A 27,053-nucleotide genomic window follows, 5' to 3' on the forward strand; every position below is an offset into this window, starting at 1 on the left:
TGCGGTCTGTTGATTACCCTCTGAGATCAAGACACACATTGCTACTTGATTGGCTGTCGGCTGTATTGTGCAACTTGACCTTTATACTGGTTTCAGCGTTTCAGATTTATTAGATCCTCTGGTTATATTTCACAGCTTTGTAGTTTATTGAATACTGTGACTAATCAGCAAGCACCACGTGGGATTTTTTAATTATATTTTAGTTTATTTTTGTCACCTTTATCACTTATGGTTTTCTCAAATTATATCATCACTAAATAAAATATAAATATAATTATTATTATGGTGTGCACCATAAATGTACTTTCTGTGGATGATTGTGTGACTTTGTCACACTCTCATTCAATTGTTAATACAACACACACTCAATCACAACCAACACAATCACAACCAACACAGACTACACACACACAACACACTCACTCAATCACAACACACACAGAATCACAACCAATACAATCATAACAAACAACAAACACACTCAAGCACAACACCCACACAATCACAAGACACACAGACAAAACCAACAGACAACACACAATCACAGACACAACACATAATCAATCACAACACACACACACCACTCACTCAATCACAACTAATACAGACACAACACACACAATCACAGACAAGACACACAATCACAGACAAGACACACTCAATCACACCCAACACAGACAACACCCACACCCCACACATACTCAATCACAACAAACAGACACAACACACACTCATATCACAACAACACACACTTTCACCTGGGGGGGAGAGGGGGGGGATTACTAAGCCTGCTCCTGCTCTGGTCCTCCCATGTGCTCCTGAAAACTGGGGCGGGTAACAGACAGGAAGAGAAGGAGGGGATGTCTGTGTGCAGGGAAGTCCCCGCCCCCGCACCAAGGCCCCGCCCCCGCAGCAAGGCCCCGCCCCTGCAGCAAGCCACAGAGAAGCAGCAGCACGGAGCTGGTTCTTGGCTGCCCGTGCACAGCTCTGCCCCCCCCCCAGGTTTCCCCACACGCAGCCTGCGCCCCCCCCCCCCTAAATAGTCTTGCGCCCCCCCCAGTTTGCGCACCGCTGTACTAGTGTATTGTGGGGGTGAGGGAGTCTAAAAGCTGCAATCCAAACTGCCGTTTTAATTTTTCCCCCTTTAATATGTGCATCAAAACAATCCACACAATGAGAAGTAATTAGCTAAGTTGCCGATCGATCCGTTCTCCTATGATCGATCGGCCAAGATTCGGCTCGGGGGTTCACTAAATGGCTGTCGGTGCAACAGAAAAGGACCAAAGATGCAAAGTTCTGTGGGGAAGATCATATGCCCAGGCAGTCACTAGATACAATTGGTGCACTGCAAGAGAAAGGGCAGGGCACAAAAAGCGGTGTGCCAGAGCCTGTTTCAGAAGGGGAAGGGGATGTGACTTTTTAAATGGTTGCTACAAAAACAAAAAATGCTTGTTACATTAGAATACATTAAAAATGTAATTTAGACTTTTTTTTAATGCTACAAGTATTTTCTCATAGTACAGAACTGATTTATTAAAAAAAAAAAAAACACACGTAAGATATTGCTTGGTCTGCAGCTTTAAGAAATGTTAACTTGTTATTAGCATATATAGGTGGGCATTGTCACTGGTACTTTCATTTTGGTTCTACACAAAATCTTTATGTTTTGGTTTTGGTTTTCTAAAAGAGTCTGGAAAAAAAATCAAGTTCAGGGAATTTTTTTTTCTTAATTTGTGATCTTAAAAGTGTGTGGTTTGTTAAAAAATAAATAAAATAAATAAATAAATAAATAAAAAAAACTTACCCATCCTTAGTGTGTGTGTGTGTGTGTGTGTAAAAAAAATAAATTATATATAGCTGTGACATCATCATGGCAGAATCGCAAGAAGAAATTACTATCATTGAACAAAAGTGGACTCATTTATATATACTTTGTGTAGCACCCTGGGGGGGATAGGGGTGTTACATTTGCATATCATATTAGCATATTTCCCAAGTATTAAAGGTGAGCTTTTTAAGCACAGGTGTCTCTCCATATGTTATTTGGAGGGAGGTTATAGGGGATATACATAGAACTTGGGACTCTAGTAAAATAGGTCTCACACTCTTATTCTATAGACATCGTTTAAACGATACGATTTGTAATACAGAATACGGCCAGTTGTCATATTTTATTCCGTAACTTATGACCATGTGCGATATTACAAGGACAAACTTGCAGCTACTCGGATATCCCCCAAAATATGTCTATACTGGTGATGAACAAGTTGTGTTGTAGAACGTTGATAAGTATCTTTAAGCACTAATAATAACCATGCTGCGAGGATACTGATGCTGTGTATCTAATTAAGGGTTTGAATACTGTGTTCATTTGTACTCCAAATGAGTGAATGCAAGTGTTTATTAATAGACATAAAAGGATACCCCCACGGGCGGACAGTGTGTCTCCTAACTGGGAATATAATATAGATATATCAGCTCAATTTGAAATCAAAATCTTATTAGATCAGCTGTTGAATCAGGGATGTTGCTTATTGTCTCCGATTCTACACTGATCAGGATGGTATACAAATCACTGTAGAGAGAGAGGGGGGGGGGGGAAGAGAGGAAAATCCTGCTCAGCTAGGAATTATACCTTTAAAGAGAGGTGCTACCTGTGATAACAAGCATATGTATACAAAGAAGAGGGAAAGATCCCCAAAACGGTGCACTCTACTCATTCAAAATAACAAATTATTTATTAACATTTAAAAGGAAGTTCAAAAGAAGTGAGGAAGAAGTGGACACCCCATCTGGCCCTGATTCCTGCATTTGAACTACGCTGGAAAGGAGGATATCATCAATACCAGACTGCATCATTACTGCTGTGATGCTGCCTTTACCATTTATATTTGCTGTGACTTCACTTCTTCTCAAATTATGCACTTCTTTTTACCAGCCTCAGTATGTCTCTAACTCTATTCATATATCTCCATCTCTCCTTCCTTCACCACTTCTCAGTTCACATGAACTCCTTTCTTACCTGCGTCCTCTGACACCACACAGCTATATCCCCTGCACTAAAAAACACCCCTACAAATCATCCTCACACATCCTTTTTCTATCCATGCTTCTCCTCCTTGCTTCTGGGGATATCTCTCCCAATCCTGGTCCCTGTCTTATTTCAACTTGCTCTCATCCTCGCATCCCACATGCAACTTCTACTCCTTCTGGTGTCAACCCCTCCAACCTCATACCCATCCCCTGCCACCCTCCCTCCTCTCTCCTGTGCTCTTTGGAATGCTCGCTCCCTTTCTAACAAGTTCGTCTCTGTACATGACTTCTTTTTCTCTCACTCTCTGCGCCTATTTGCTATAACTGAGACCTGACTCACTCAGTCTGACTCTGCTCTGGAAGCTGCCCTCTCCGATGGTGGCCTTTCCTTCTCCCACACTCCGCGCACTGATGGCAGGGGTGGAGGCGTGGGGCTCCTGCTCTCCTCTCTTTGTCGTTACCGAACCCTTCCTATTCCTCCCTCTCTTGCTTTTCCCTCCTTTGAGGCTCACACTGTCCAGATTTTCTCTCCTCTCCCTGTTCATGTGGCGGTCATCTATCGCCCACCTACCTCTACTCATCCCCCTTCTGCCTTTCTCTCTCACTTTGAATCCTGGCTCTCTTTCTTCCTCTCCTCAGACTCCCCTGTTCTTCTCCTTGGGGACTTCAATTGCCACATTGATGACCCCTCTCTCCCTTGGGCTTCCCGCTTTCTTTCTCTAACCTCTTCTTTTGGCCTTCAACAGTGGACTGCAGCCAGCACCCAAAAGGATGGCCACTACTTAGACCTGGTTTTCACTAAGAACTTCTCTCTCTCCGATTTCTCCATTTCCCCTTTTCCTCTCTCTGACCATCATCTCATCTCATTCTCTCTCTCGCTTCTCCCCTTCTCCACCTCCATCTACACCACGGTTCTGCAGAAACCTGCGCTCTATTCACTTACCTGACTTTGAGTCCACTTTACGCTCCTCCCTCAGCTCTGCTACAGACCCAGACAACCTAGTCAGGAACTACAACTCTGTCTTGTCCTCCTCTCTTGATCTACATGCCCACTTTCTCTCTGCCGCACTCGCCCTTCTAACCCTAGACCCTGGATAAATTCCCACACACGCATGCTGCGTTCCTCCACTCGTTCCTCTGAACGCCTCTGGAGGAAGTCTCACACTCTCGCAGACTTCCTTCACTACAAATGTATGCTATCCTGTTTCAACTCTGCCCTCTCGCAAGCTAAACAAGCCTACTTTTCTGCACTAATCAACATGCACAAGTCTAACCCACGCCGACTGTTCTCTGTCTTTGATACTCTACTCAAACCACCCTCTGCTGCCTCTCCTTCCTCCATCTCCGCTCAGGACTTTGCTGACTATTTTAAGGAAAAGGTGGAATCCATACGTCAGAACATCCCCTCTGTTTCTTCTTCCCATCCTACACCTCTTCCTAACTCTCCTCCTGCCTTCCTTGACTCTTTTTCCACTGTCTCAGAGGAGGATGTGTCGCTGTTGATCGCCTCTTCTCCCTCTACCACTTGCCCTCTTGACCCCATTCCCTCCCATCTCCTAAAACCTCTTGCTCCTACTATAATCCCTACGCTCACACACATTTTTAACTCCTCCCTCTGCTCTGGAACCTTTCCATCCTCCTTCAAACATGCAACAGTCATACCATTACTCAAAAACAGCAAGCTTGACCCTACCTGTCTTTCTAACTATCGACCTGTCTCCCTCCTGCCTTTTGCCTCTAAACTCCTTGAACGTCTTGTATTCTCTCGCTTGCTCCATTTTCTCAACACCTCTTCTCTCCTAGACCCTCTACAATCTGGCTTCCGCGCTGCTCACTCCCCGGAAACAGCCCTCACTAAAATAACTGACGACCTCCATGCTGCCAAAGACAGAGGTCACTACACTCTTCTCATATTACTCGACCTCTCTGCAGCATTTGATACTGTGGACCACCCTCTTCTCCTTCACATTCTCCATACTCTTGGTATTCGGAACAAAGCTCTATCCTGGATCTCATCCTACCTCTCCCATCGTACTTTCAGTGTCTCTTCTGCTAACACCTCCTCCTCCTCTATTGATCTCTCTGTGGGGGTACCCCAGGGCTCTGTCCTGGGACCTCTTCTCTTTTCTCTGTACACACTCTCTCTAGGTGACCTAATAACATCTTTTGGGTTTAAATATCACCTCTATGCTGACGACACACAAATATACTTTTCAACACCCGACCTTACACCTGCTGTACAAACCAAAGTTTCTGACTGTCTCTCTGCTATATCATCCTGGATGGCCCTCCGTCGCCTTAAACTCAACATGGCTAAAACAGAGCTCCTCATACTTCCTCCCAAACCTGGCCCTACTACCTCCTTCCACATTACTGTTGGAACTACGATCATTCACCCAGTAGCCCAAGCACGCTGCCTAGGGGTTACACTTGACTCCTCTCTCACATTCGCCCCTCACATTCAAAACATTTCTAAAACTTGTCGCTTTTTCCTCCGCAATATAACAAAGATACGCCCTTTCCTCTGTTGCTCGACTGCTAAAACTCTGACTCAGGCCCTCATTCTCTCCCGTCTTGATTACTGTAACCTCCTGCCTCTCACCTGTCTCCCCTACAATCTATCCTAAATGCTGCTGCCAGAATCACTCTACTCTTTCCTAGATCTGTCTCAGCATCTCCCCTCCTGAAATCCCTCTCCTGGCTTCCAATCAAATCCCGCATCTCACACTCCATTCTTCTCCTCACTTTTAAAGCTTTACACTCTTCTGCCCCTCCTTACATCTCAGCCCTAATTTCTCGCTATGCACCATCCCGACTCTTGCGTTCTGCTCAAGGATGTCTTCTTTCTACCCCCTTTTTATCTAAAGCCCTCTCCCGCCTTAAACCTTTTTCACTGACTGCCCCACACCTCTGGAATGCCCTTCCCCTCAGTACCCGACTAGCACCCTCTCTATCCACCTTTAAGACCCACCTTAAGACACACTTGCTTAAAGAAGCATACGAATAGCACTGTGAACATTCTGAACACATGATACATAAAGCTTGGCCCCCTGCAGACGCACTTACCAGAACTCCCTCCTACTGTCTCTGTACGTTCTCCCTACCTACCAATTAGATTGTAAGCTCCTCGGGGCAGGGACTCCTCTTCCTTAATGTTATGTTTATGTCTAAAGCACTTATTCCCATGATCTGTTATTTATATTATCTGTTATTTATTCGATTACCACGTGTAATACTACTGTGAAGCGCTATGTACATTAATGGCACTATATAAATAAAGACATACAATACATACATACATACATACATATCATAAACATAGAAAATAGTTATAACCTATGGAGGTGTGCTATGGGAAATCCTAAGTATGGATTCCTCAGTTAGTCAAATGGCACAGGTATGATAACCTAGTATAGCCAATCATGCACACCAAAACAGTATATACAATAACTCAGCTAGGTCCCCGTGGGGTTGCAGCTTGGATAGGAGGTAATCCTGTAAATTGAGACAATGTATGCTAATATCTAGCAACTATAGCTGAAACTGTAAAGTGTGGCAATATCATCATAATGTGTCTGTGTGTAATGATGAGTGACACTTTAACCTGCACATGAGATCTTAGCAAAAACCCAGCATCAAACACACCCCAGTGATCTGTGTGCTGATCCACCTGAGGATATACAGGGCTGGATCTACTTACTTATTGACCTGTGGTGTCTGTACGTTAAGCAGACACTCCTGGATGCCGACATGTGCCTCAGCTGTCTCCCGTTTGTAAGCAGTGTTTCTACCAGGATATACAGACCTCAAAGCTGCTCTTTCTAGCTAGTGGGATGCACATCTGTGGCCCACATCTTAGTTTAACTGTATCTGTTTGTGGCGGCTGACTCCATCAGACACCTATGCATCTGTCGCACACCTGACGTCACGCTGACGTCATCCCGACACGTGTTTCGTTCCTGGGGCAATGGAACTTCTTCGGGGGTGAGAGGTGCCCTGTAGAGGCTTACTATTTAAATCCTAAGGTTGCCATGGTAATAAATTGGTGTCACTGGGTAGGAGTAACCCTTTCCTTACACACAATGCAACCCGGTCTGCTGAGTTTAAATGCTATCATGGTGCCTCTTATCAGGGAGTACCTGCTATGCTAAAAACAATGACTTGTGTTGTTATTATTGCTGCCAAGTTAACCACAATGCACTAGCATCCTCTTGACTTATGTGTTTGTAATAGCCTGTAAGTGATAACAATGTTATTATAGGCTGAGGAGCATATAGGAAGGTTACTGTGACAAACCTTAATATGATCCTTGATGGGACTTTTCCATAACATAGGTTAATGTCATGTATAATCCTAATGAATACACATCGCTTAGCACAACTACAAAAATGCAGAGTAATTGATCAGCTGTTGAATCGGGGATGTTGCTTATTGTCTCCGATTCAACACTGATCAGGATGGTATACAAATCCACTGAGTTTTAAGTAAAGAGCTCTCTGCTATTCATGCCGTTTCTATACACAACGTATCTATTATACAGATAGGAGCCAGTTAGAGTTCATTAGCGCAGCTAAGGCTGGGTCCATAGAGGGGGAAGCCGCGCTGAGCCGTGCGGACGCTCCGCAATGAGCCCCGTCATCCTCAATGAGGATGTCTTGTGAGGGGGCTCCCGCGAGCGTCCGCAGGCGTGCTTAGGCGCAGGGATTTTCAGTCGACAGTCGAAATTGTTTCTCTGCGCACTGTCGGCTGAAAACACCCAATCAGCTCAAAGCAGCGTCATTACGTTGACGCCGTGACATTGGCGCTACGCTGGCTATTGGCCCAGCGACGTCATTGCCCCGCCTCCCCCTGCCTCCCGATTACGCACGCTGGCTCGTCAGCCAGTCCATGGAATCGCTCCTGACCAAGCAGGCGAGCCTCAACGTCAGCGCGGAGGAGCGCAGCTTCCCCCTCTATGGACTCAGCCTAATGCTTTCTACCACAGTAATCCAGCACACCAACGGTGTCTTTCACTTACCTGAGCTGGCCAGCTCACAGGGGGCTCTGGTAACAACCACACCGAAGGTGCACCTGTAAGCTTCAGGCTTATGTCCTTGTCATCGAGATTGATACCAATTATTTGAGCTCACACAACCTGCTCTTGGTATCTATCCAGCTGCTATTCACTGGGGTATATGTAATATTCCCAGTTAGGAGACACATTGTCCGCCCGTGGGATATCTTTTTATGTTTATTAATTAATACTTGCATTCACTCATTTGGAGTACAGATGAACACAGTATTCAAACCCTAAATTAGTGTTAATTTATTTTATGGTACATGTTGTACAATGATATATTAAAAGTTATTTTTTATTGAAAACAACCATTTCATCAACTATATTCATTACTAGTGGGTGTGCACCGTATATAGGATTTCTCTTTGTGTGCGGCACTATGCACACCCCATGTGTGTGAAAAACATGTCCTAGGTAGCACCCAAAACAACATTTACCTATTTTGGGTTGAGCGAGGACTGCCCCTCCATTTCAAGTATCTATTATATTTCAATGCTCAACACATAAGCAAGTATCTTCAGATGAAAAAGGATAAGAATCCTTAACTGGGGTACCTTTCCGGTATCAAATAATGAGGTATCTCAAATACAATCCATTCAACTGGCAGTATCCCAATTGGCACTGTAGTAAGGTATACCCACAATAAAGTGTCCAGACACATATAAACTTTCTTTAGTGTGATGAATGATGAAAGAGATATACAGTATCTCAAGGACTCAGACAGTGCATCATCCTTGGCTGATAGTCCATGTCCTCAGGTACAGGTGTGCTTCCGTCTTCAATCAGGTACAACAGCAAAAGCAAACAAGACACAGCACTACTCCCAGCAGGTTGAAATGATGATCATTTCAACCTGCTGGGAGTAGTGCTGTGTCTTTTTTGCTTTTGCTCAAGTATTTAATTAACCTGTATTTATATAGACACATACAAATATATGGTATTTTTTACACGTGACCCGCGTCGTCATTTGACGTCACGTCTCCATTGTAACGGGCGTCATTTGACGCCGCGTTGCCATGGAGATACGTGGACAAGAAGCCGGTAGCGCGTGGCCTCTGTAACAGCCGTGCGGGCCGCAAACCCTCCAATAAAGTCTGCGCGCCCCCCAGTTTGCGCACCTTTTACCATTATCACCAAGCATACAGTGCATCCACTGCAGCAAGGGATTCTGGGAAATTACATGCAAATGAGCACACAATATGTCACCTTTTGCCTGAAACCGATGGAAGTTTCTTGTCAACTATATATAATATATATGTACACACACAGTTTTGTACTTCCTCCACTGCATAGATGAGTGATTTTCAAATCGGGTTCCGCGGCCGTGGACAACTCTCCCAGCTCCGGCAGCACCCCACATAGCAGTGTCCCGGCAGCACCCCACATAGCAGTGTCCCGGCAGCACCCCACATAGCAGTGTCCCGGCAGCACCCCACATAGCAGTGTCCCGGCAGCTCCCGAGCTCAGCAGCAGCCTCCGCCGCCCGGTCACTGCTATCATTCTACTCGCTGCTCCAGTCGGTGCCGGAAATCGTGTCAACGTCCGTCAGATAGGAGGGAGAGGAAGGATCGGGTAAGATAGTGCCGGCTCTCAGTGTGTGTGTGTGTGTGTGTGTGTGTGTGTGTGTGTGTGTGTGTGTGTGTGTGTGTGTGTGAGAGTGTGTGTGAGTGTGATTTGGGAGAGAGTGAGTGTGATTTTGGAGAGAGAGTGTGTGTGTGTGTGTGTGTGTAAGTGGGAGAGAGAGTGTGTGTGCGTAAGTGTGGGAGTGTGTGTGTAAGTGGGGGAGTGTGTATGTGAGTGGGAGTGTGTGTGTTTGTGTAAGTGGGAGAATGTGAGAGTGAGTGTGAGTTCTGGGGGGGAGGGTGCTTGGATTGGTCCTTTAAGAGAGCGGCTCAACTGGAGGAGTGAGGAGGAGGAGCATAGAAGAGCAAAGCTACAGTAGTACACTTTTCAAATGTAAAATATCCCTCCACCCATTGTATATACACACAACATCTGCAATGAGTCTCACGTTGGATGTCAGAAATAACATACTTGCGTCATCAGCTTAGTTTTCTAAATAGCCCATTCCACTGTCATAGAAGATGGCAAAATAAATCAGCAAAATGACTTGTGGTGGAGGGAAATGGAGGGTATTTGAATAGATTTTACTAGCAAGAAGCATACGGAGGGTACCAGTTCTAACAGCAATTACTGGAAAAGATGTACTAGCTTACAGATGGCCGAAATGTTATGTTGGCAGGATATGATTGGCATAGGTGGCACCAGAGCATATGCACACTAGAGGTGTTGAAATTATTCAATTATCATTTCATTTCTGTTTGGCCAAGAAGCGTTATATTCCACTCATATAGATCTCTATAAATTGACAGCGTGTGCGTGTGCGTGTGCGTGTGCAAACGTTATTACTTTACAATCAGCCCTGGAAAAAAACCACATGCAACTTTTTATCTCGACATTTAGTTTATGCGTCTGTATCAGTCAAAAAAAAATGGCTTCTGAAAATAATGGGTGAAGAGACACATTGGTCAAGGGTCCCCCAGAGCATGCATGTTTAGAGTAAAAGCTGGCACCACCCCAGGTGATTTGGCTGTACATGGATGTGTGCAGAAGTGCACAGGACAACACAAGTGTTGAGGATTTATAGGAGAAAAACAAGTAGATTAAAGTGTGTCAGGGGACTCTAAACCCAGAAGAAAGGGGTAATAAAGAAGGATTACTGCACATAACATGAGTCAGGCTGCAGCCCTTTCAATGACTTACAAGTGACAATGTGACAAAAGGGCTGCATTAATCAATCACATTTTAACCATGCGTTTACTTGATCCAAATCATTACTTGCATAGAAGATCAAAGCCTTGTGGAAGTGTGATCCTCCTTCACCAGCTTTTATTTTAAAAGCCACATAGTAGAGTTAGGTTTAAAATATTTTGGGGTGGTTTATACTGAATTTCTGATTATAATCCGCAGTTACTTATTGAGGATAGCTAAGCACCGCTTTCCATGAATGTGTCTCATGCAAACAGAAAGCGGGTGCATTACCTATCCATAGAATTGGGTTTGTCTCTGGATCAATTTACCCTTCCCTAGTGCTATATAGATATTTCAGATGTGGTCAGAGCTAAATTAATAGCATAACTTAGAAGACCCATCTGGATTTCACAGTCTGCTTTTAATCTAATCTAAATGAAGGATCAAACAGATTAGTTTGCCATACATAACCCAATTCAATTATTGTTTGTTTTGCATCTTTCATCTGAACAGTTCGTAGTTAAAGATGGCACAATGACAAAAAGATTAGGAAGCCTATCTTCCTGGCCAAGATTGCACACAGATGTGGTTATAAAGTACTTGCCAACAATCTTTTGCTTGTGTTTGAGAAGACTCATGACAAAACAATATCAATTAATGTCCCACAAAATTGCAAACAAAAATGTTGTTTCTACAGAGTACATGAGGACCTTCATTGCCAAATAAATGTGTGGGGCTTTTTCCCCCCCAAACGACATAGTAGCTAGATATTAGGCCTACAAATGAATTAATTACAAATGTTGTCGTTTGGGAATGCAAAAATATCGGATTGCATAGAAGTTGTATTTTCTTTTTGAGGAATTTATTACTGGAGTCTAAAAACCATTTCAATGTTTTCTTCTATTTCTGTCACTGATTCCTAGTCCGTGCTCCTACTTAAAGGTGCTCCGAATGATGGGACTGGGTAGGGGCTGAGGTGCTCGCGCACCGTATGGGTCTGCCTACTGCCCGCGTCCCTCGTCGTTTGATCCAGGAATTAAAGATACCATCCACCCCGACTCACGCACCCTCATCGAGGGGGGTATTGCAGACCGGAGAGCCCTGCCCACCTATCACCCCCAGCTCTCCGGATCATTGCGTGGGACCAAAGCCACGGCAACCCCCTCAGGCTCCTCTCTTCCCCAACCTCAGCAGTTTCGGGGATATGTCCCTGACATGTTTCCGCGGCATGCCGAGGAAAGTCCTGTACTCTCTTGTGCTCCATACAGTGCACTACCTCAACCATTGTTGCCCGCCCCGATACCATCTGGAGGTGGGTACTTCCTGAAAACAAGGGCGAGAGGCCCCGGTGGAGGGAACTCTATTCAGAGTTGGTTCCCAGTCCCACCGGGGATTTCGTTGGAGAGTCCTCCACGGTACACTGAGCAAGGGAGAGTCCCACATCACGGACTCCTCCGCCAACTGCCCCATCTGTGGCGAGTGGGAGTCAGTGTACCATATTTATTTTATCGGCCTTTTAATCACATATGAAAAGTTAAAACATGTTTGTATAGAGGGGCATGGTGTAAACAGTCCAGGACCAGCCCCTGTTGGCAAACCAAAAAAGTCTTCCTCAATTACAGGAAGATAGTAACAAAACTCCACCTTAATGTGGGCTTACTCGCTTAGAAAATCCCCTATGTATAACTCCAGACTGGGAGACCCATCCCGCCTATTGTACTTGCCCTTCGTAGAGCTCAACACCATCTAGCTACGCATTTTATCATTATTTGTATATTTATACATTATTTAATGTGTGGTTAAGTATTCACTTCATGTAGTATATTTACTTCTTTTTCTTTTTTGTTGACTTCACCTTGTTCTGGAGTTATTTCATACCCACACTTAATGTGGTTTAGTGACATCACACAGATCTTTACTATCTGACCAGTCGGCTTTTAGTTAATCACCCCTTCAGATTTAGCATCAATAGCCTGTATCTGCCCAGGTCTATTGATTTATTGATAATAGGATTTCCATAGGCGGGATGGGTCTCCCAGTCTGGAGTTATACATAGGGGATTTTCTAAGCGAGTAAGCCCACATTAAGGTGGAGTTTTGTTACTATCTTCCTGTAATTGAGGAAGACTTTTTTGGTTTGCCAACAGGGGCTGGTCCTGGACTGTTTACACCATGCCCCGCTATACAAACATGTTTTAACTTTTCATATGTGATTAAAAGGTTTTTAATTATATCAACCATATCACCCTACCAGCCAATCTGAGTGCATTCAAGGAGGAATCTTTTGTTTGTTTTTTTCACCATTATCCTTATCCTCTTTTGCACCAGTATTTGGCTTTACTTATTTATTCATTACTCATTATTATCTACATTATTTCTGCTGATGCGGGAGCAGCCCTTACCCTTCCCCTCCCCTTTTCCCCATTCCTGGATTTATTATTTTATTGGCGCCAGACTGCAGCCCCTCTTATCCACCTTGAGGGGCCTTCTCCTGCAGTTCTGGCTGCACTTTTCCCCTCGCCATTTTATTTTTGGGTGAATAGTGTCCCGGGCAATAAGTATAGGGATCTCCTCATCAACCTGCTCCTGGCATTGGCTAAGCTAGCCATTTATATGACCAGGAAGCAGTGTCTGGAGAGGGAGGTCCCAACAAACATTGTGGCCACGTTCTGGCCGTTGGTGCATGCCCCGAGTCCACTGGGACGGTTTCAGAGTTTGCCTCCCAGTGGGCGTCAAGTGGGGTGCTCTGCTCGGTATCCTCCCATTTGGATTTTTTTACATTAACTCTCCTATTTTATTGCACATTATTTTAATTTACTGTTGCACTAGATACTGGTTTATGTTATATTTTTGTTAGTCTGGTATTTTTTCTCACTGCGTCCTTAGGACCAGTGAATTATCTGTTGATCTGATTGGCCGGCTTTGCTCGACAGCGGAGTCCCTTGCTGATGACTGTGACACCTGAGAGGCAGTAAACCCTGGTACTATCAGGTTGACAGTAGTTGGTATGGGGTTTTCCCCCTCACCTTTGGTACTGCACTTGAGTGACAGCAGAGGGTGGTACATCCTGTTGTAGCTGGGACAACGGGTGCCTGTCTCCTGGCTGTACTTAAAGTTAGGAGTTGTTCCTTCCCTCTGAGGAAGGCAGGTCACACAACTGGGAGCCTGAGATTGGGGCCTTCCCATGTGTTCTTCCCTCCAGGGGAGAGTGAGTGTGGACCATACCCCTGCCACTACTAGGGAGGTGAGGAAGAGCTAGGACGGCTGCGAGTGCCCTTGGTCTGTAGTGATGGTCCAGGGACCATCTTCAGTGATAGCTGATGTAAAAAGACAGTATCCGACAGAAGACTGCTGTGTAACTGTTACTGCAGAATGTAGTAATAAACCCGTTCTTGTTTTGCAATATACCTCCTGCCTGGTGTGTGACCTTACTGGGGGGAGAGGTAATAAGTTCTACCGTGGGAGATCACCTTCAGTTCCTGGAGCCTACGGCAGATGGAGGCGCTGCACTACTAAGGAGATATATGGGATATGAACCCCAGAAGCCTGTTCCTGTGCCCCCACTACCATTGGCAGACGATTCAGCCCTCCTGTTGCCAGCAGGTATGTGCACCCTACAACCTGTAATGGCCCCTATCTGCGATTGGGTGGGGGAAACACCATTACACATGCTACCATTAATATGGAAGAAGACAAGGCAGCACAAGCAATAAGCTTGTCTCTCTGAAGTGTGGCATGATACTGCCGTCAAATATATTTTTATGGGCCAATAAGGTTAGTTGAAAATGTTGAGTTGCAGATCTGAAGCTCCCAGCAAACTGAGCCATGTTTAAGCTTGAAGAACTGAGACACAATTTTAAATAGAAATATTTTTTCATAATATATATACACACACACACACAGAACATTTTCAAACCGAATCACATAAAAAAGAAAACTAAGACATTATACAACTCTTATTGTTAAATGTTCTCTTTCTACATAAAACAATTCCATTTGAACCTCAAACATGGATAGGCAGCCTTTTGAACAGGAAGTAAAGTCAATGGTATAGAATCCTGGTGAGAATGACATCATTCAAATGACTGGTTTAACCCTTTGTGATCAGAATGTTAGGTTATGGCACACTGAAGAAACAGAGTTTCCTTCAAAGGACTAGTCCCTCCCTTGTCATTGCCACACATACAAAAGAAACAGTTAATTAGTCAAATCAGCTTTCTTGAGGGTCAATCATTGCTCCGTTGAATGAAAACATTAATTGTTTGTGTCCTGTCAAAAAAATAATGTGTTCTTTTTCTTCATGCTGACAGTACCACATGCTTATATTTATCTGTATGGCTAATGATCGCATATTAGTTATTTTACAAACCAAGAACAAAAGAAAAACACATTTTTAGTAGATTTGACAATAAAACAGTCGTATAATGAGATGAGAGAAATTAGATAAAGATGGTAATAATCCTCCAAATAATTTGTTTACCGTGCAAAAAGTTATTTAAATATACTTATGTAGCCCCCTGTAAACAGCACGGGCTATATATATCTTTCTCCTACTGTGGTAAGTCCTGTTAAGGGCAGGCGCCAGTAGTAATCATGGGTTTCCCCCCCTTTGCAAGCCCTGCCTTGAGTGATAGATGCAGGCCTCTAAGTCTGCTGCAGGCATGTGACAGAGAGGAGGTTCTGCTGACATCATGAGAGGTGGGGCTGACTTTATTTAGTGGCCAGTTCCTGTGAGTGACAGTTAGTTCGAGTTCTAGTTCGAGTCTGTCCTGGGAATTGGAGGAGAGGAGGAGGTCGAGTTCTGTCCTGGGAGCAGGATAGAGAGAGAGAACTCTGGCATATGACAGTTGGAGAGTGAGCAGAGCTCCGGTGGACCAATGCCCCTCACCCTGATGAGGGCGTGATGGGGAGGATCTACCCCCACCCAGAGGATACCCTCTGAGGTGGGCATTGGGGTATTGAGGCCCCTCACAGACCATCCTGCTGGGGTGCATCTTGGAGGAAAGGAGAGGAGAAGGCCTGTATACATTTGGAGTGCCTTGTGTGCGGCTGCTGCTGTGGGCTGCCACTGCTGCTGCGTGCGAGCTAGAGACAATAAAGAGACATTGCTGATTTTACCAGAGAGTGAGTGTGATTCTGGAGCATCCACCCTGGGACCAGGGTTATTTCTTCTATAAGGGTCCTACCCCATATCCCTGGGAAGTTATAGAGGATGGAGGCGCTGCACCACCACTAAAGAATGAGGCAACTACCCCAGAAGCCTGATCCTGTGTCCCCAACATCATCACGGGAAGCTCAGGCCCTCCTGTTACCTGCAGGTACGCACCTCTCAAGCACATGTAGCCAGCCCTCACACACCCTAGATATAGCATCTGTGTCTGGGGGGGGGGGAATATGGGTTACATTTGGAGGCGAGCTGCTGAGATCCAGAACAGGACAGGCTTACAGCGAAGCAGAGCGGGAAGAGTGATGTGCACTCTCCGTGCAAGTGCTGATAAAAGTAGGGCGTGCCATACCGGGGGTAGTCAGGGGAGCGTGGACCTCCGCTCCCGCACAGTATGCCCTGGGTGCCCTAAGAGGGTGGCGTAAGATGGGTGCATAGCTATAGCTGTCCTAGTCCCTTGAGGCAGATAGTGTGAGGCAACTGGGGGGGTTAGCCTGCTAACGTGTCCAGGGACCATGGCCCAGGGCCCGCACTATGAGTGGCCAAAAGTAGGGACGCCCGTACTTAGGGAGATGCACGGTACACTAGCTAGCACCCACATAAAACGCACCACAGAGCACTTGCCGGAACAGTCACCGAGTACAGTGCACAGGGAAGGAGTTCTGCCTAGCCTGGGGTATGCCACCTCATACTAGTGGGCAACAGAGTGAGCATGCAGAGAGATGCAGAGTGTCATTGGGTACAGCCAGTGTCTAGGAACGTGTTACACCGTAGACACGGAGCGTAGTGCACATTTACATGTGGTGGGCTCATCGAAGATGGCGGCCGTCACTACATGTGCTCCACGGAGCAAAGAAGAATCCAAAATGGCGACAAACGCGCCATGCACGGCCCAGCAGATAGCAGCCGACCTAAACTGGCGATTCCCGCCAATCCTGGAGCGCGCACGTGAATCGTGCAAAGAGACTGTACGAGAAATGTGGCGGGAGATGTGCAGGGGTTTGGCGCCAAACCCAGATCCCCTGCAAGAGGAGCGGAGCGGCACGAAAGCCCACCCACCTGTGCTGTGACTGGCCAACAAACCAGGTCACGTCACACTGAAAGAAGGAGTGCCCCGCCTCTGGATTCCACCAGAGGGAGGGGGCACAAGGAGAGTCAATCAGAAGCGTCCTCCCCAGCAAAGGGAGGGACAGGAAGAGAGAGCGAATAGCTTCACTTCTGCCTGGCATTCGAGGAGCAAGGAGCTGAAACACTGAACTGTTCCACCCCTGAGCTAAAAATGTCCGAAATGTGCAGCACGATCTACCAGCTACCAGGAGGCTTACTGGTAGTGGAGGTGGAGGGCCACGAGTACCTCCGGTGCCTGTGCGTCCACTGCGGGATACCCGGAGCGGTCCCAAGCACTAAGGCACGATGCCCTCAATGCGGCACGTACTACCTGTGGCCTAACGAGCCATGGCCACTGATCGAGACCCCGCGGGGTGCCTCTCCGGGAACACTAACGGATGTGGCGGAGATGAAAGACAAGGCTGCCATAATTCCCCGTTTCAACAATGCGGGAAGAACCAAGGCCCAGCCAGCTACGGAGCCGAGTGAACCGTCGGCGGAGAAGAGCGCGACCGCAGTGGAGGTACCGGAGCGGGCCCGTTTCGTACCAATACCCACTGGTTGTATCGCAGAAGAACCCGGTGCCTCCCATGAGGAGGATCCGATAGTAATATCCTCGAAGGAAGAGGTTTGCGTACCATCAGTGGCGATGCGCCTACCGGCGAACCACCCCAGCGGTGACCAAGATGAGCAGACGAGTCCGAACACTTTCCGACGGTGAGCGCCAGTGCGGCCTGAGGCCCGTAGAAGTCCCATGGCCGTGGTGACTCCCAGTGTGGCGGAGATGGTATCCGAGATGACTCCGTAGGACCCCAAGATCACCAAACAGCAGCGGAGCGGTAAGGAGACTCCACCACCCCCTTACTCCCGCCAGGCGAAGACAGCACCTGCGGAGGACGAGAAGGAGAGGCTTGCGGCCTACTTGTCCATCCGCGAACCGGATGCTTCACCACTGCCCATTCCGATCCTCGACGCACTTCCGGTGCGTGACCACGGAGCGGATGGAGATTCCGCGGACACCGGCGATGATGTCACTTACGGGTCCGACGGGAAACGGGGCCTGGGAGCGCTGTTCTCCCCACGGAGAGTAGCCATGGCCACTGCATGGCTACCCTGAAGAGCTGAGGCCCATCCAGAGAAGCGCGAAGTATGGCGGAGAAAGCACCCAAGAAAGCGTCCCTTGGTCGTGGTATTACCCGCTTGCTGGACACTGACTTGAACATTGCCCCTGCCCCAAACCCTAGCTCCATCGCCCCGGCCACTGCCCCGGCCACTGCCCCTGCCCCGTCATGAGTGTTGTCACCGGGACCGGGACCTAGCGGGGATAAATTGAGCAAGTACCCCAAATATTCCAGAGATTGGCGGGACTGGGAATTGAGCGATGAGGGGTCTGATGGGGAAATACCATATGCCAATGTGATACGTGTGCCTAACCCTGTGCCGTTTTCTCCTGCAACTAGAGGGAGAGCCCGAGGGTCCCACACTCCAGCAGAGGCTGGGTCTGTCAGTAAGGTGGTTCACAAGATGAACCCTACCATTTACATCAATGCCAAAGGGAGGAGAGATTGCTCGCGCTCTACAGAGGCGGGGACGTCCGGTGTCTCGTCCCAAGCAGAGTCAGAGGTAGAGCACACTAGCCATTCATCAGAGTACGAGCACCGTGACAATTGGTGGGCACCCCTGTTCACTGGGTACCACGAAGGTATGGACCGTACGCGGTTCCTGCTCATTAAGAACACCATAGTTGATTATTGGTGGGCAGCAGGTGCCTTTACTCCCCAGGAGGTGGAGGACGAGATAGATCACAGGTACCGGGAGATAGAGCAGAAAATCATTCAGCCCAAGGGCCCCAGTATATTGTATGACGAGATTGCTCCTGTAGAACCAGAGTTTTGGGTACTGCCAAGCAGGGCGGGTCACCGTAAGCTCACTAAGTTGAGCCGAGCAGACAGAGCCATAGTGGCTAGGTATAGGCAGTCCCATGGATACGAATACCCGTATGTGCCCGAACCCATAATGCGGGAAATAGAGGAGAGCAGAGATAGTTGGCTCTGAAAAGCCGTACAAGAATACCTTCGGACCAAGTTTGGTAAGGCAGGTTACCATAATGAGGACAGGATCAGTGAGCTGGTCCAGATCTGGAGTATAGGACGGTGCATATACATGCACAGCGTAATATATCGGCCAGAGCATGGGTCGGTACAGTCCTTCTTTGTGACCATTACGGATCACAATGGCAGAAAAGTAAGGAAACCTGATCCGAAGCATTACTATTAGGGTTCTCCACGTTGGGAGTAACCAGTGTGTTGTATCACTACCTCATGTGAGCATATGTTATGACTACCAAACTGCATGATATGTGTTTTGTTTCCCAGGTTGTTCACCGCAGGATGGTACTGCTAAAGTTAGGTCCAAGTGGGGACCATTGGATTCCACCAGAGGGAGAGTGTAGCCCCCTGTAAACAGCATATATCTTTCTCCTACTGTGGTAAGTCCTGTTAAGGGCAGGCGCCAGTAGTAATCATGGGTTTCCCCCCCTTTGCAAGCCCTGCCTTGAGTGATAGATGCAGGCCCCTAACTCTGCTGCAGGCATGAGATAGAGGGGAGGTTCTGCTGACATCATGAGAGGTGGGGCTGACTTTATTTAGTGGCCAGTTCCTGTGAGTGACAGTTAGTTCGAGTTCTAGTTCGAGTCTGTCCTGGGAATTGGAGGAGAGGAGGAGGTCGAGTTCTGTCCTGGGAGCAGGATAGAGAGAGAGAACTCTGGCATATGACAGTTGGAGAGTGAGCAGAGCTCCGGTGGACCAATGCCCCTCACCCTGATGAGGGCGTGATGGGGAGGATCTACCCCCACCCAGAGGATACCCTCTGAGGTGGGCATTGGGGTATTGAGGCCCCTCACAGACCATCCTGCTGGGGTGCATCTTGGAGGAAAGGAGAGGAGAAGGCCTGTATACATTTGGAGTGCCTTGTGTGCGGCTGCTGCTGTGGGCTGCCACTGCTGCTGCGTGCGAGCTAGAGACAATAAAGAGACATTGCTGATTTTACCAGAGAGTGAGTGTGATTCTGGAGCATCCACCCTGGGACCAGGGTTATTTCTTCTATAAGGGTCCTACCCCATATCTCCTGGGAAGTTATAGAGGATGGAGGCGCTGCACCACCACTAAAGAATGAGGCAACTACCCCAGAAGCCTGGTCCTGTGTCCCCAACATCATCGCGGGAAGCTCAGGCCCTCCTGTTACCTGCAGGTACGCACCACTCAAGCACATGTAGCCAGCCCTCACTACACCCTAGATATAGCATCTTTGTCTGGGGGGGGGGGAATATGGGTTACACTTATATTTGTCTGAAATGGTTTAAAAAGGCACGAATCCTCTGCATGTAACTTGTTAAACATGCCACTGGTCACTAGAATGGGACTGTTCCTTTAAGACCTGATGCATAACTCGTGAGATTTCACACACATATTCTTGCACTTACTTGAATTCCAAAGTAATCCGCACATTGGTTGGTGTGTACTTGTTGACAGGAATAGCATAGCTGTAGTTTCCAGACCTAAACAACAGTGGGGAAAATATGTGAGAACACCAGTACATTTCCAGTTTGATTTACATTTTACAGCCATTAAATAAAAACATTTGATATTTCCACATAGAAATGTTAATGTTTCAACATGTGGTGATTTAAGTGTGCACGCATTAACCATACTATACGTATGTGGTATGCCATAGCAGGGGTGCGCAACTCCAGTCCTCAAGTCCCAACAGGTCAGGTTTTCAGGATATCCCTGCTTCAGCACAGGTGTCTCAATCAGTCCCTGCTTCAGCACAGGTGGCTCAATCAGATTGAGCCACCTGGGTTGAAGCTGGGATATCCTGAAAACCTGACCTGTTGGAGGGGGTGGGGGGCTTGAGGACTGGAGTTTATCACCTCTGGGAGACATTATCACTAAACTTGATTAGAAAATGAGTGATTTTACTTGAAATACTTAAAAATAATTGGTGAATGATCAAATAAGGAATATAGTAAAAAAAAAAAATCTACAAAATAATGTACCCATCTTCAACATGTGCAATCACATATTTTAAACTACAGCTATGTAGAATTGATTGGTTTGCATCTTTAAGATATACTATATCCCTTACCCACACGGCAGGCTTTTCCTGCAATAGTGACGGTCTATTATCTGCTGAGTTTCCAGAATCAGTATTGAACGGATCGATGTATCAATCCCTGAAAAAGCGAGGGAATAATAAAAAGAATATGTGAAATAGTGACATACACACCGTCCTAACTGCTATTGTATATACCCCTTTGAAAAGAAAGCGAGCTGATTTACACGTGTCATGAAAAGAAATTGGGTTTGAATCATGGCTAAACTCACATATACACATTTTGCTTTATATTAAAGAATGAGGCCCATATTTACCAAGCGGTGCTATGCTGAAAGACATCTTCTGGTGATGGGGTTGTAAGTTGGTTTGTGGTATAGCACTGTTAAGTGAATGTGGGCCTAAATTCATAGTTACATTTCGGAAGTTTGCTCTGTGAATCGGTTAATTCCTGATGTGCCCCATGTCCAGTGAGGAGGAGTAGGAGCGCAGGAATCATTCATTTAGTTTTTCTACAGTATATGTAGGGCCTATCTTTTTACCAGCAGCAAACTTCTATAGGGTGGAGCGCGGTAATATGTACAGTCATATATATATATATATATATATATATATATATATATATATTTTATATTAAAAATGGTTTCTGTTAGAGTACTTAAACTGATGTCACTGGCATCATAGGTTATCTTTACATGTCAAACGTCAATAATTGATTTTAAATAAGCACTGCATCTTAAAGGTTCAGTGAATGACAGCATTATACAGAATTGCACGAGTCCTAATCCATTTTTATTTTTATCCAATAGATACATTATGTTTGTTATTCCACTAAAAGTGTAAACAGATAGATACACTTAAAGAGTTTCTGAACAGACTTTTTAAACCAGGGGTGGCCAACTCCAGTCCTCAAGGGCCACCAACAGGTCAGGTTTTAAGGATATCCCTTAAAACCTGACCTGTTGGTGGCCCTTAAGGGCTGGAGTTGCCCACAACCCTTTTTAAACCATACAGTATACCGTCACATTCACACCCTTCTAACAAGTGATTGCCTGTATGGTGAAAACAATAAAGACATGGGCATTTCTTTAAGCGAGCTGCAATATTTGTCCAAATGAGAACAAAACAGTCAATGTATGTATGGGCAAGCTGTTTAACAATGTTATAAGTATCAAGAGAAAAAGGTTACACAAATATTAGTTCTGTTCCCGAGACCGGCTTCCATAACAAACCAGCCTTGTTAAAACTAGAATGGAATTGTTTGGTTTAATAGCGCTCCCTGCTGGGGTGTAAGTGTGAGCACAGCTGTGCATGTGCACTACAATTAAAAAGAAATAAAGAACAGTCAGCTCAGAAACTACGACTTTTTTTACTGCGGCGATTAGGTTTGTTCACTCAAGCACTTTGAAGAGCAGGTCATGTCATATACTTGTGAATCACCAGTCTACTGAGACATTTCTCCCTCCATTAAGACAGGTGGAGAGAGCGTTTGCAGGTAGTGTTAGGATCTGCAGAAAGGCGGATACCGTGACGTAGTTACAGAGTTAACACGCTGTGACCAAATAATGTAACTAAATGACCCTTACATATGAAAAGAAAAACAAATAAGTATTTAACTATATAATTTGTCAGATTGGATTTAGCAGTGGGGCTTTTTTGTTTTTAGTTGTTCACTCAAGCACCCTTAAAAGTTTGGATCCATGATAGAAAAATGCACTGACACTATATAAGGGCTTAGCTCATTGTGACATCATTTGATTCTGAGCAATCAGAACACAGGGGTCACTCACTAAGCCACATTTCTGAGCATGGCATCACTCATTATATTTACAAGAGCAGCCAATCGGAGCACAGTGTGCGTTAAACATCCAATCGCAACTTACTCCCTAAATATATTTCAGCACAGCCTAACCCCGATAATAGTTAGCAATCAATGACAGTCATTAATGATGCATTAAGATTAGCGCTGTTTTAATCAATAAGTCCTAATAAAACACTAATAAATAGTTAGACAAAGGGCTGCCACACACACATTGCCTCACTCACATGGGTGAAAGGACCGCTCATCTTCACTCTCTCCTTGTTTTCTCATAACAGAGATGAAGTTATAAGTAAACATGCCATCAAGAAAAACTAACTGATTGTATGGCAAACGAGGGTAATCACTGGAAGGCACAAGCATTTTCCAGCATCCACCGCCTCTGAGTGTGTAGTTGCCCGATCTCCCCCACATACAATGGAGAAAGCAGCAAGAAGAGGGACATGCTGGGACTAGTAATCCCCATCCAAAGTGCTGCCCAGGCTGAGGTCATGCTATGTCCCTCAAACAATAATCTTTTTATCCCTTTTCACATATACCCAAACATGTGGTTTTTACTGCACTTGTGAGGCAGCCTTTTTATTCCATCCCTGAGATCCTGTTTTCCCAGGTTCAGAATGTAAAATTGGCACAAATATATGCAAAACATAGGGCTGAAAACTGACAATTTTCAACAGGTACCAGCATGTAAATAGAGTTCTTGTGAATTGCAGCTTTAATCCCCTTAAGTTCCAGAGGGGCCTGCCACGCGTTACCTTGCAGTAGTTGCAGGCCCCTCTGGTACTCAAGAGTTTAAGGGTCCATTACCTTTACAGAATACAGATCACATATCTATATTAGAAAAACATTATAATATTATGCCCACCTTCTACATACATTTGCTTTACAAGCTCCTCTGGAAGTTAATCAATGAGTTCATCTTTAGATCAAATATCTGTGAACTTTCTCAGATTAATTCAATAGATTGTTTGGGGTTCAACAGTCCTTGCTATTGGGACATTCAAGGAGCTAATTCCATGTACTATGCACAATGGATGTACTGTACATCACATTCTGGAGCATTTGCTATTAGGATATTTGGTACATGTCTTATGTAAGTAGCTGTATTTAAAATAATCTCGTCCGCAGAGAGAGAGGAAGCACCACATGGAGGTTGAGCAGCCACTAGACCTTGGCCTTGGGCTTCAGGCCTTAGATTCCTCTGTGTCCTCTCCTTCTCTAGTAACAATTGGGGACACAGGATAATGCATGTCTGCTGTTTGCTCCTGTTCTGCCCAATAAGGAGCAGCCTAAGGCTCTTCTTTGACTTCACTTACACTCTCCCTGGTCCTAGTCACCGCAGATGGTACTGAAACTGTTCTGGACTCCAGTGCTTGGAATCATGAGTCTCTTCTGAGCTCTCACTTACTCCCTGGTCTCTCTAATCATCACATCATTTAAATGGCACTGATCATAAAACAGTAAAGAGAGTGCTAATAGAACATAAAAGACTCAACTTACAGTCACTTGAAAATGGAGGTTTATCAAGCCACTTCATTTTGGTTGCAACCTTACTGATACTTCCTAGAACAAAAACAATTTGCATTAAGTACAAAACCAGTAATCACCAAGTAATGTCTACAATGTGAAGCCCTGCATACTTTTGGTTTCAATTAGGGTCATTTTTGCATGCTATGTCACAGAACATTTTTTACTTTACTTTTCTCCTGGAGAAAGAACAATGGGAATAAAAAGCTGGTTTCATAGTGCTCAGAGTACAGACCTTCCAACATAAAGCACTTAATGATGCTGAAAGTCTAGCAGCACCCGAGTGCCACGTACATCTTGGATTGCCCCCAGTGATGTTAACAGAAGTGGAGGGCATCTGTAAGAGTGAGTTTAGCACTCAACCCCCACAATGGTATTGTCCTCTTCCTACTATGCAGCCATGTAGCTCTCCATACCCCTATTTCTCCCGCCTCCCTGGCAGCACATGTGGGAGGGCGCTCACGGGCAACGCCAGAAATGCGGGAAAATCTCATGCAGAGCTTGGTTGACATGAGGAGAGGAGGAGCAGCTATTCTGACAGGAGTGAGATGAGCTGAGGAGAGTGAGAGCTGAGGGACAGTAGGGAAGAAGGATATGGAGGGGGAAGGTAGGAGGGGGGGAAGGGGGAAGTTAATTTTTTTAGTAGCTCAGTTGTATATATATTCTCTTTATCCTCCCTCCAAATAATTTAGGCAAATCTCCCTATGCTCAAAAATGAGCCCACCAGAGGTACCCTGGGAGATATGCATAATGACTATGCAAGGTATATTTAAATGAGTCACATCCCACACTTCCTAAAATGATTTCCATATGAACTATATTGAATTAGCAAGCCTAAGGCACCTAATGACTGGAATCGTGTACTGGTGTCTGACCCAACAGGATCAGAAGTTGAACCCACATAACCTCTGTTATATACTGTGCTTCACCTTGTTTATACTTGTGTGTATCAGAAAACCTGTGTTTTATTTAATCTCAGCTGGCCTCAGTAACTCATAGCCCTCAGTACATATTACTTTGTGCCTGAAGTCCTTTCAAGGTTGCAATCAATAAACTAGATATCCCTTGGAGGTCTGTTCGAAGCCAGTTAGTAGTGCGCTGCTAGTAATCTGCTGGGTTAGCTCACACTGCTAGAGCTGCTGCCTATAAATGCAGTGGTTGTGGGTTCTTTCCCTGTTGGGTTTGACATGATTCCAGTCACTAGGTGCCTTAAGCTTATGAACTCTATATACTGTAGTTGGTATGGAAATCCTTTTAGGAAGTGTGGGATGGGACTCATTTAAATATACTTTGCATAGCCATTAGCCCCAAAGTGCATCAGGTGTGCTCTTTTTTTGAGCATAGGCATCTCTCCCTAAGTTATTTGGAGGCAGATTTAAGGGGAAACAAACAGACAGACAGACGACTAAAGCGAAGTCCTCCTCCTCCAATACAACTTCGGATTTTTAAGAATCCGAATTCAAGACAGAATTGGATTGGATCCAATAATGGATTCCGAGGTATCCGCTTGGATTTTTGCAATCCGTCAGTTGTATTTTTTCTGATTCGCCAAATCCCACAGATAAAAGGAACTGATCAATCCAAGACTTGTTTGGATTTTGGTGGAAAATCCGCCCATCTCTAGACAGGGGACAGACAGTGGAACTCCGCTCTTACACGTTGGCAGAAATATTTACAATACCTGGGGTCTTCTTTAGATGCAAGACCCAGAAACATCTACTGTTCCAATCATAGATCCTAGTTTTGTCCTATGTGACGATCCGTAGCGGTTCAGGTAGTGCAGAAAGCGGTGTTTGCTTCAGATAGGAGACACCATCCTGCACAGACCCGCTAAGGACTACAGCTCTCTAAGCAGATAAGCTTTGGCTCCGGTTTATATTTTGCAGTATTGTGTATTACTGTGCTCTATTGCAATAAACTGTTTTTATTTAGTGCAACCTAAGTGTGTTCTGTATTTTTGCGCTCCTTTCCTAGATCTCTTGTTTTACATACCACAAAGTGAAAGAATTCCTTTCTAGGAGCTGCATTTATACCACCATCTGGGCACATTACAAATGAACTTTTATATGTACAGTACATCTGTTGATATCAGACACTTACATTTTATTATCTACTTTGCTATATATCATTTCTTATTTATTCTCCTTTTTTTGTGGATATGCATGTTCTATATTCATGTATACTTGGTAGGGAAAGGGGGAGGATGGAATAGCGACCTCTTCTCAGCTGAATGCCATATAGTTAGTAAATATTTAAGAAATGGTGCTGTGCTAAAAAATATACTGATAATGATACATTGAAGTCTGGCTGGTTAGACAAGAAGCCTGACATAGTCCTTATGAGGAACGTGTAAAAATAATTGAATGAATATTCAGAATAATATCTGTGGGCGAGCTAAAGGTGGAATCGAGTATAGAACACTCCTCTAATTGTAGTATACTTGGTACGGAAAGGAGGAGGAGGGAATAGTGACCTCTGCTCAGC

General features: G+C 45.4%; 1 protein-coding gene across 2 annotated transcripts in view; it reads right to left on the reverse strand.

Moving 5' to 3' along the window:
- The window catches only part of MYRFL (myelin regulatory factor like), a 180,813-nt gene that overhangs the window by 12,653 nt on the left and 141,107 nt on the right, over positions 1-27,053 (reverse strand). For both annotated transcript variants that reach the window (XM_075600257.1, XM_075600258.1), the window contains 3 exons: positions 24,543-24,605; positions 21,257-21,344; positions 20,592-20,666 (listed from right to left, as the gene is read on the reverse strand). In XM_075600257.1, coding sequence (XP_075456372.1) covers positions 20,592-20,666; positions 21,257-21,344; positions 24,543-24,605 — 226 coding nt within the window. The remainder of the gene's footprint in view (positions 1-20,591; positions 20,667-21,256; positions 21,345-24,542; positions 24,606-27,053) is intronic.

The sequence above is a fragment of the Ascaphus truei genome, chromosome 5 (assembly GCF_040206685.1).
Source record: "Ascaphus truei isolate aAscTru1 chromosome 5, aAscTru1.hap1, whole genome shotgun sequence".
Classification (NCBI taxonomy): Eukaryota; Metazoa; Chordata; class Amphibia; order Anura; family Ascaphidae; genus Ascaphus; species Ascaphus truei.